Source organism: Oncorhynchus mykiss, chromosome 31 (genome assembly GCF_013265735.2).
Source record: "Oncorhynchus mykiss isolate Arlee chromosome 31, USDA_OmykA_1.1, whole genome shotgun sequence".
In the NCBI taxonomy this organism is placed as follows: Eukaryota; Metazoa; Chordata; class Actinopteri; order Salmoniformes; family Salmonidae; genus Oncorhynchus; species Oncorhynchus mykiss.
The window spans coordinates 27,050,697-27,060,945 of record NC_050571.1 but is presented as its reverse complement, the minus strand read 5'-3'; the positions used below and the strand labels follow the sequence as shown (position 1 = coordinate 27,060,945).

General features: G+C 46.0%; 1 protein-coding gene across 1 annotated transcript; it reads left to right on the top strand.

The window, feature by feature from the left end:
• Positions 1-2,243: 2,243 nt before the first annotated feature.
• Positions 2,244-9,828, top strand: LOC110504896 (protocadherin beta-15-like). The gene is made up of 4 exons (XM_021583760.2): positions 2,244-5,129; positions 8,029-8,087; positions 8,232-8,347; positions 8,747-9,828. Exons 1-4 carry the CDS (start codon positions 2,598-2,600, stop codon positions 9,106-9,108), a joined length of 3,069 nt encoding a protein of 1,022 aa, XP_021439435.2. The 5' UTR covers positions 2,244-2,597; the 3' UTR covers positions 9,109-9,828.
• The last annotated feature ends 421 nt before the right edge of the window (positions 9,829-10,249 follow it).

Genomic DNA, 10,249 nt, shown 5'->3' with positions numbered 1-10,249 from the left:
TACCTGATAAGAACGACACAAAATTGCACGTCATGCAATGCACGTCTTACTCACGCACTGTACAAAATATATGAAACCCCCCCACCAGACACGGTGAGTTGCTAGCTAGTACTGGCGGGAATTCTCTACAACAAAATGCACAACAAATATTCTCCAAAAACCGCTGAATCTTATGTGTGATGTTCGAATAACATTTACCAACAATTTGATATAAATTGTACATTTAAATCATCACTTGAGAGTATACAAATCGCTTTTGATGTACAGTGCTTGGCAACCAACAACTTACCGCTGGTTTGGTGCTTGTTCACTGGGACGATTCTAACTGGAACATCCCCCCTCGTAAGCAAGCTACGCAAACCAGCCAATAAGATGCCATGTTGAGTAGGTGAAGGCAAGACAAACTCAAACCAAAAACCCATTGGCTTAACAATAATCACCAATATAACCCTGTTACGCGCGTGTGTGTGTGTGTGTGTGTGTGTGTGTGTGTGTGTGTGTGTGTGTGTGTGTGTGTGTGTGTGTGTGTGTGTGCGTGTACGTGAGATAGAGGGAGGGAACGGTAGAGACAGAGAAAGCAATTAAATGACCTCTGTGTGCTCGGACGGGTCACGGTTAAGGTGATTGTTGAGTGTGAGAGCAGATCAGAGAATGCCGTGGTGCTTTTGCCATCGGACAATGCAAGTGGGAGGAGAGGCGAGGGCGGATGAAACGATCTTAATGCGCCCTGTAATGCATGTTCATGTAACAGGCACCGAGGGACTGTCGGTGCATCCAACGGAGTGTTTTGGGATTATTTATCACAAAACATTTGTATTCTTCTGTTGGGGAACGGTTGATCCCGGATAGCTACACACTAATCCCCCACTCCGTTAATTAAAAAGACGAGGAAACCAATGGAACTGGTGTTTTTTCAGAAATGTAATCATTTCTGGAGAAGCTTAACCATCTGCTGGAGGTTAAGTCTGTGAGCAGATTGTGTTTTCTGGTTATTTAAACCCGTGGATTTCCCTTTTTTCTACTAGAAGAAGAGGCGGGTGGGTGGTCTCTGGGGATGAAGGGGCTCGTCGCTAAGAGAGGGTGTGGGGAATTTGTTTTATTTGGTCTCGGTGGCTGTGTCGTCAGCTCAAGTGGAGATATTTGAGCTCGAGCCACGGGGTTTAATTGGAATGTGACTTGAGTCTGTCAAGAGAAGACGCCGAGCGAGCCGAGGGATTCCGTATGCCTAATGTGTGTGCGTTTTTGATGTCTGACTGACTGACCAGGATTAAATGGGAAAGATTAGATTTGAGCAAACATGTGCCACTATCTAAGTGTCGCGGGCTTTCCTCTTTGTCTTTTCAGAGCCAAAACTGCCATCTCCATAATCTTCTAAAGTTATTCCATCATATACATACATCTGTTCAAATTACCTTGGCTAAGACTGTGCCTCTTGTCTGTACAAATAACCCCCTGTCTTTTGCCACGGTTTTATATTATCTCCGTAAAATGATCGCAAGTATCCCTGTAAATAATCATGTAAAATGTGACTATGATATAATCCCAACAGTAATACCTACCTGCGATTAAACGGTCTGAATATGGTTTTCTGAAGTCGTTTTTATGTTGATTGAGTTGATACGTGTTCAGGTCTGCCGATACAGATACATCGTTGTAATGCGTGTTTGTTTTTACCAGTGCCTCTTTTTTTTGCCTTCATTATTTTTAGCTGGAAAATAGATGCTCACAAACAATCATTAAAATTGAATAACCCATTAAGGATTCTTTTTGTAAACCCCAAATACTCTATGATGATAAATCCATGGGGTCATTTTGGTCATTAATTTTCAAAGAAACATTTGCAATCCCATGCAATCCCATGTAGACCTACAGTGGCCAATAGCTATATGATACAAGAAGAGCCTTTTTAGTTGTTGTTATAGTTTTATTCCCAACACTGTGTTTTTATAAATTGTTTTATTTGAAAGGCCTGAAGGACCATGTGCCGGACGAGACCTTTGAAATCTGCGTGAAATAACTAGAAAACGACACCCTCGATGGAAAGTGATTTACCCCTAATCCAAATCTGCCGCTGATGTCTCGAATGAAAGTGACGCTGTTGTCGCGTCTCTAATCGCTCCGAGGAGCCGCGCCAGATAAAGGGTTAACTGTGCTACTGTAATTAGTCGCTGCTCTCATGTCGTCGTCCTCCAATATAGTGCTGGGCGTAGCCACGGACGCTTACCTCTCCTAACACACACACATGCACGCACACACACCTCCCCATCGGCTTCTCGGAATATCTAATACACTGGGAAATCATAGTGCGAGCCTCCCCCGCTCACACACTGCTACTGCGCGCGTGTAGCAGAGACGCTTTACTCATATCATCCAAGTTTACGTTCCCGTTTTATATTATTCTAAAATGCAATAATTTGATGAAAGTATATTGTACTTGCGCAATGGAGTAATCTGATAGGACGTTTGGCCTTTTTATTTGTTTCTACAACAACTGGAAACAAATCGACAAATCATTTTATAAAGTGCATAATGTCAGTGACGGGTAAACTCATTCTGTGCTGTTTTCACTCTTGACGATTTTCTGGTGCGCGTTTGAGATGGCGCACAGGCTCGTGAGCACCCGGTCGACACCGTTAACCGGGCTGGTGGGGTGCCTGCTGGTGTGCAATTGTGTGGTGGACCTGGTTCTCGCACAGATTCGGTACTCTATCCCCGAGGAGTTGGAGCACGGAGCTTTTGTCGGTAATATCGCCGAGGACCTGGGCTTGGATGTAGCCAAGCTATCCTCTCGTCGGTTTCGGATTGTATCCGGGGCCAAAAAACAATACTTAGAAGTGAATCTGGAAAACGGTATTTTGTTCGTTAACGAGAAGATTGACCGCGAGGAACTGTGTGAACGGAGTCCGACCTGCTTCTTGCACTTGCAAGTGGTGATCGAGAATCCGTTAGAACTGTACCGAGTGGAGGTGGAGATTTTGGATGTGAATGACAACTCTCCCAATTTCCCATGGAGCGAGTTTAATCTGGAGATTACAGAGTCGGCGGCGCCCGGGTCTCGGTTCCCGTTGGAAAGTGCGCAGGACCAGGACGTGGGCACCAACTCGCTCCGCTCCTACCAGCTGAGCTCCAACGAACACTTTGTGCTGAACATCCAGACGCGTAATGATGGGAGCAAGTTTGCCGAGCTAGTTCTGGAGACCCCACTGGACCGGGAGCAGCAGAAGACGCAAGAGATGGTGCTCACATCCGTGGACGGGGGGTCGCCTGAGCGCTCGGGTACAGCTCTCATCACCATCACGGTGCTGGATGCCAACGATAACGTGCCCGTTTTCGACCAGTCTGTTTACCGGGCGAGCCTGGTAGAAAACGCACCGAGAGGGACATTAGTGCGGAAGCTAAATGCTACTGATTTGGACGAGGGTGCGAACGGGGAGGTGTCCTATGCATTCAGTGGGCACGCACCACTCAAAGTGCGCGAGCTGTTCAGTTTAGACCAGTACACAGGTGAGATCCGAGTGAAGGGGATTGTGGACTATGAGAAAGCGAGTGTGTATGAGCTGTATGTGCAGGCTAAAGACAGGGGTCCCTCCGCAGTGGCCGTGCACAGTAAGGTACTGGTGGATATCTTAGATGTGAATGACAACGCGCCGGAAGTCATCCTCACCTCCGTGTCCACGCCTGTCCAGGAGGATTCGCCACCGGGAACGGTGATAGCCGTTATAAGCGTCATGGACCGGGACTCGGGAGAGAACGGGAATGTGCACTGCCAGATCTCCAGCAACGTTCCCTTCCAGCTCCACTCCTCCTTTAAGAACTACTACACTCTGATAACTAGCGAGTTTCTCGATAGAGAAGCTTTCTCCGAGTACAACATCACCCTCACGGCCCGGGACCTGGGCTCCCCGTCGCTCTCCAAGAGGAAAACCATCCTCGTCCAAGTGTCTGACATTAACGACAACCCCCCGCGCTTCGCCCAGCCATCATACACAGTTTATGTGACTGAGAATAACGCCCCGGGCGCATCCATTTGCTCAGTCACTGCTTTCGACCCCGATTCTAATCAGAACGCCTATCTGTCCTACTCGATTCTAGAGGCTCATATCCATGGCATGCCCGTGTCCACTTACGTCTCCATCAACTCGGACAACGGAAACATCTACGCGCTGCGCTCCTTTGACTACGAGCAGCTAAGGAACTTTCAGATACGGGTGCAGGCGCAGGACGCCGGTTTCCCCCCACTCAGCAGCAATGTCACAGTAAATGTGTTTGTATTGGACCAGAACGACAACTCTCCGGTCATCGTGTCCCCCTTACCCAAGAACGGGACTGTAGCGACAGAGGTGGTCCCGAGGTCAGTGGATGCGGGGTACCTAGTCATCAAGATCACTGCGCTAGATGCGGACGCAGGACAGAACTCCCGCATCTCCTACCAGGTGCTCCAGGCTACGGACCCGGGGCTGTTTAGTGTCGCCCTCTACACAGGAGAAATCAGAACAATTCGCCGGATCGTGGATAAGGACGCTACTAGGCAGAGACTCGTCATCCTGGTCAAGGACAACGGCCAGCCGCCTCTCTCCGCCACCGTCTCCATCCTCCTCTCCGTGGTCGAGAACGTGCCCGAGTCCCTGTCTGATTTCGGCGACCTCACTCTGAGCCCGCAGCCCCCCTCCAACCTCGCCCTCTACTTGATCGTGTCACTGAGCACCATCTCGCTAATCTTCCTGGTGGCTATCATTGTGCTGGCTGCGGTCAAATGTTACAAGGACAAAGACACACTCAGCGGGTACAGCCTCCCTCCCTTCGCCTGCTGCTGCTGCGGGGGCTTCCAGCCAGAGCCACCCCCCGAGGTATTCAAAAAATCTAACCTGAACCTGCAAATCTCCACCGGGGCTAAAGTGCCTACCAACTGCATGGAGGTAAATGGCAACGGTACTCTGTCCCAAGCCTACTGCTATAAAGTGTGTCTGACCCCCGAGTCAGCTAAGAGTGAATTTATGTTCCTGAAGCCGTGCAGCCCCAGCAGGACCTCGAGGAACAACGAGACCAAGGGGGCAGACAACTTTGCTTGGAGCGCGCACAACGGGAGCGCATCCGCGAATAACAATTCCGGAGCCACCACTCCGAATGAGGTAGATTGAGAGTGAATGTGTTAGCACATTTATATAAATCATTTATCCCCTTCACTTATACTTTCACGTATGGTGTGGTATTGCCCATTTTTGTTTAAAACATAATCAAGTACTTCACATTCTATCTAATACAGTTGAAATCATACATGCGGCAATGTGACTTTATCTGAGTTGAACGACACAATATTCAGAGGTCAATATTCATCAGGCTGAGTAAAATTCTCTACTAATGCAACCTACACATTTTTATATTCCATGCCTGTTAGTGTTTATACCTTAGTTATAGACCTACAGTAATGACGTGATAAAATATTTTGTTTTTATAATAAGAGAGTGGATATTCTATTCACAGAGGCTATGAAAGGAATATGAATGAGCTAGTTGTGGAGCTTATGTCTCTCTCGTCGCGCACAGAACAGAACCGTCTGCCAGAAATATCAGTTTCACAGAGCAACGGAGATGAATCAACCTCAGTCCTGTTTGTTTCGATGCTTATACATCGATCCCTAATCAATTTTTGTTTATAAGCTATTTGAGCTGTCTATGATCATGATTTGTCCATTGTTATTTTGAAGACATTTTCCGAGTAATACAGTAAATGACAAATCCCATAACGTTTGTATGCTTGTGTATTGGTGTGGTAGCATACAATCAATGTCATTGCATGTTCTGTCTCCTGCTATGTGATACGACGAGAAAGACATCGCCCATACTTTTCCTTCGCAAACCACCAGTTGGAATTGATTTCTAGTAGTGTCTGCGAATAGAGTTTTTACCATAAGCACAAGGTTAAGGGCTGACAGACAAGGTGAATGATAGCCCATCTCGGAAATAGAACTCCACTTTTCTGGGCTAAAGTATGCTGCCAACGACCGTTCTGGAGAATCGTCCACCTCTCATTTGTTTGGACAGATCACCTCACTAACTATGCCTCAAGGGCACAGACACGGTCGAGCCGTTATACTGCACACAACGCGGTGCATACGAAAGGGGGTCGCGTCCATTATTGATGAAAAATGGCAAAGGGCTGGTTTCTGGGGTACTGGGGAGGAGAAGGGGTAGGGGGGGTGAGGGGGGGGGGGGGGGGGGCATGGCCCTGGCTGGGACGTGGCGCGCCTGTAGATTGCCCCGGCGAGGAGAGAGATGTGGATCCGTGTTTTGTCCTGAGCGAAGGAAGGGTGGGGGGGACCGAGGGAGGGACGGAGAGAGAGAGAGGAAGGCGAGACTGCTGTTGTCCGAGTCACTAGATTGGACCGGCAAACCGTGAATGTGATGTGTGCGTATTGCCCAGTGTACATCTCTATAATCTGGCACAATGTATGCAGACAGTGACGGATAAAGGGACCCTTTTCTTCCTAGAATATCCCATCTCCGTATAGACTGAATACTAAACATGTCAGTCCCATTCATAGCAGGAACACCTCTGGCCATATAAAGAGCTTGATTCGAGGTCATGCTGATTGTTCTGCTCGTAGCTATGTCCCTCCAGGGGCTTGGTGTCCTTGATGACGTTAATTGGTTCCCTTAAATCACCCCTGAGTTCGCCGAGAGTCACTCTCCCATATGAGTCAAATTGGATGGGTGCACAGCATGCCGCGGATCTGCGGATGACACGATACCAGCTCACAGACTTACCAACTAAACAGTGGGATAGTTATATAGCCTATTGACAACCATATCCATGTTGTATGTAGACCTACATGTCGGCATAGTGTAATCTCAGCAGGGTGATACAAAATACATACATTGAAAGTGAAAGAGGAGACAGATTAGGCCTCTCCTACTCACAGGTCAACTGTTCTGTGAAACAGACTGATTAGCTGAGATGACCTAGATAAGTGCGTAAAGCAGGACGGCACAACTTTTCTCGCCTCTCAGCAATACATAATTCAAAGCTGATCTTCTCGGAGAATCAGGGCAATATTCATGTGAAAAATTATACATAAAACACAAAAAACAATTACGTGTATAATTGTATTAATTTCCTGAGAATTTCCTGAGTCCCACGGTTTCCTTTGAATATTAAAATGGTGTTTTCGTTTCATCCCGGTTGGGTTCTAATTGTTTTTTGTGCAGAGCTGGCGCGGAATGTATTTTCAATACCGATTCTAATAATAGTGAATTAATAGAGCATGGAATCCGCACTATGAGACTTATTCCCGGAATACATATCACTCCGGAGTGCCCGTCCCCTCCCCTGCTGTGTTGTGCTGCAGTGGATGAAAGCGAAATAAATGACAGGCGAGTCACTGCTCAAGGCACGGCGCACATCCTCGCTGCCTTCTGAAAAAAAGCCACAGGGAGGCAGTCAAGCTCCATGGAAAAAATATAATTTCCCCAATTCATTTAGACAACCGTTCCTTAAATGTCCAATTCAATTTGGGTTACAATTAAGTACCTTACTCTGATTGTTTAAATTAAAATGGTCAAAAGGAGACAAAAAGGAGCAAAGATACATTTCTCAAGCAATAATTTAGCTAGGACTCTGGGAGTGGTCTGAGTGGGAAACTAAAAACTAGATGTTATCAGCAGAGAGGTTTGGAACTCTCTTATTGGTCTATTAACTAATTTATCACATGGTGATGTCACCTGGCAGACCAAAAACCATCCCACCACAAACAGCTCTTACACTAAAAGGACATTATCATAATTTTAACAATTTCACAGTATTATTCCAACCTCACAGTGTGGAAATATATATAAAACACAGGAACATCACGTTTCTGACTGCACTGGTCCTTTAAAGTGACATGAATATAATGTAGAATATGCAAATTAATAGAACTCTACTAATATTTACTGAGAAAACATTGAATCCCTATTCGTGTCAAAGCTCATCTCTTTAACAAGGTTTTTAGACATGTGGTTTTAAGATCTTATTTTCTCTCTTAATCTATAGCTCAAGCAACCAATCACCGACTGGACCCTCCCAAAGAACCAGAAGTCCTCTCTGAAAAGGTAACAGTCACCTTTGACATGTACACTTCCAACTAACTCAGCATACCCGTCTTTGAGACAGAATGTTATTAATGAATGACTTGTGTGTGGTCATGCCAGAACATATTATGTGATTCTTCATGGATGGATCTATATCCTCCGCAGCTATAATTCTATCAACATGGACGGCACTCTGATGAGGAAGGCCATGCATGCAGACCCAGAGAACTACATGACACCCATGACGGGCCAGTACTGGACCTGGGGCACCCGCATGAGGGGCACGTGAGGGCCTGGGCTTGAAACACACACACACACACACACACACACACACACACACACACACACACACACACACACACACACACACACACACACACACACACACACACACACACACACACACACACACACAGAGCTAATGCCTCTCCCTGGATAATAGCAAACAGACAATGAGCAGCTATGTTATGAGCACCCTGATGAAGACAGCTTGTCTGTCGAAACGTTGGACAGAAATATTTTATCATCTGAGCTCCTAGAGTGTGCGACTCTCCTTTATTAACAAAAAAAATGTTATGACTACATAAGCACTACTTCCACAGCGTTTACATGTGTGTCTGTACTATCCTTGATTTCAGTCATACAGTATATTAATCAACAATATGTTTCTTCTTCCATAGACTACAAGATGTCTCCTCCTGCCACTGGCCCTCCTCCTCGCTGCTGCACCCCTCGGTGCACCCCTCCACCCCAGCAACAGCCCCAACCCCAGCAGCCTCAGCAACCTCCACTCCCCCCTCATCCCCATCCTCACCTCCATCCTCACCCCCAGCCACCTCCAGACTACCAACACAACGTGTACATCCCTGGCACGCTGTCGGCTCTGTGCACCCTGAGGCCAGCAGCCACCCACCACCGCAGCGAGCTGGATGTCCACAACTCCTTCTCCACCTTCGGCAAGAAGAGGCGCTTCATCCACAACTACGAGCCCCGGACAGAAGCAGCAGCAGCCGTCATCAACAACGACCTGTATAACGATTAATAGTGGGCGGGACAGAGAGTTAAATGAAAGGGATTCATTCATGACTGAATTCATTCAACATGTGTACAAACGGAGGAATGAATAAATCAACGTTCGACCTCCATGCTAATGGAAAGAGGGAGATGGAAGGATGAATCCAAGAAGAGTGATCATTAAACCGTTTAAGATCTGCCACTGTTGGCCATTGTTATTTTGTATACATTACTGTCACATGTTTTCCACAGTCTGTTTTTCAATTGATAACATGTATTATTGTTATTATTATTATTTATTGTTTTGACAATCAGCCTGGAGCAAAGAAAAATTATGAGAAATATCCAATTAGCCTAAGATCGGACAGCGCTTTGCACGTTGTTATAAATATCAATTATATTTTTGAATGTTTACAAAAACGGACACAAATAACCAGGTTGTGTTTATTCATCTAAAACTGTTTGAAATGTATGCTTCTGTTCAGCAGAACTTGTGAGAATATGTATGAATATACCTGTAGATATGCAAACTACATTTCTGATGCAGGCGATCCCCAAATGCTTAAACAGTCATCTCCCCAACACATATATTGTATATACATTTCTGAGAATAAAGTATTTTTTCTCATAATACGCTCTTCTGGGATAAATTGATTGAGAAACCTTTTCAATGTCAATGAGCATCAGTCACACATCCACTTTAAAGTTGGGAAATTGTTTTAGGGTAAAAAAGTTGCAAGGCGCAATAACACCGGGGAAAGCTTTCTGTAAATAATAAACCTAGTAAAATGCCAGTACATGCCCACTGGAGTGCTTGCATTTCCATTTGGCCTCAGAGAATGGTTGAGGTTCCTTAATTGAACAAACATAATATAATTTTAATTAAAGACAGTGGGACTGGGCTGGGAGCTTAAATGCCACACCTGGACGAAATCTGCCAACAGTTCTTCAATCCTCTCTCCATGCAGTTTTCCTTTTAAAATACCGGGGAATGAGTTCCGAAAGTCAACAGATGAGTATCGGCCGGATCCAGAAGAGTAATTAGGTCGGCAGGTGCCACAGACTGAAAATAATTATCTTAATAATGAGACGGTCTCCATGGAGACAAGACGCTTCTGGATCTGTAGTGTAAACCTTCTGTCCGGCTGGAGAGGAGGAGGAGAACCATA

Excerpts from the sequence above, each read along its gene's own strand:
- LOC110504896 (XM_021583760.2), top strand. The coding sequence starts at position 2,598 with ATGGCGCACAGGCTCGTGAGCACCCGGTCGACACCGTTAACCGGGCTG. Across the intron at positions 8,088-8,231 it reads CAGAAGTCCTCTCTGAAAAG|CTATAATTCTATCAACATGG; the intron begins GTAACAGTCACC and ends TATCCTCCGCAG. Across the intron at positions 8,348-8,746 it reads CTGGGGCACCCGCATGAGGG|ACTACAAGATGTCTCCTCCT; the intron begins GCACGTGAGGGC and ends CTTCTTCCATAG.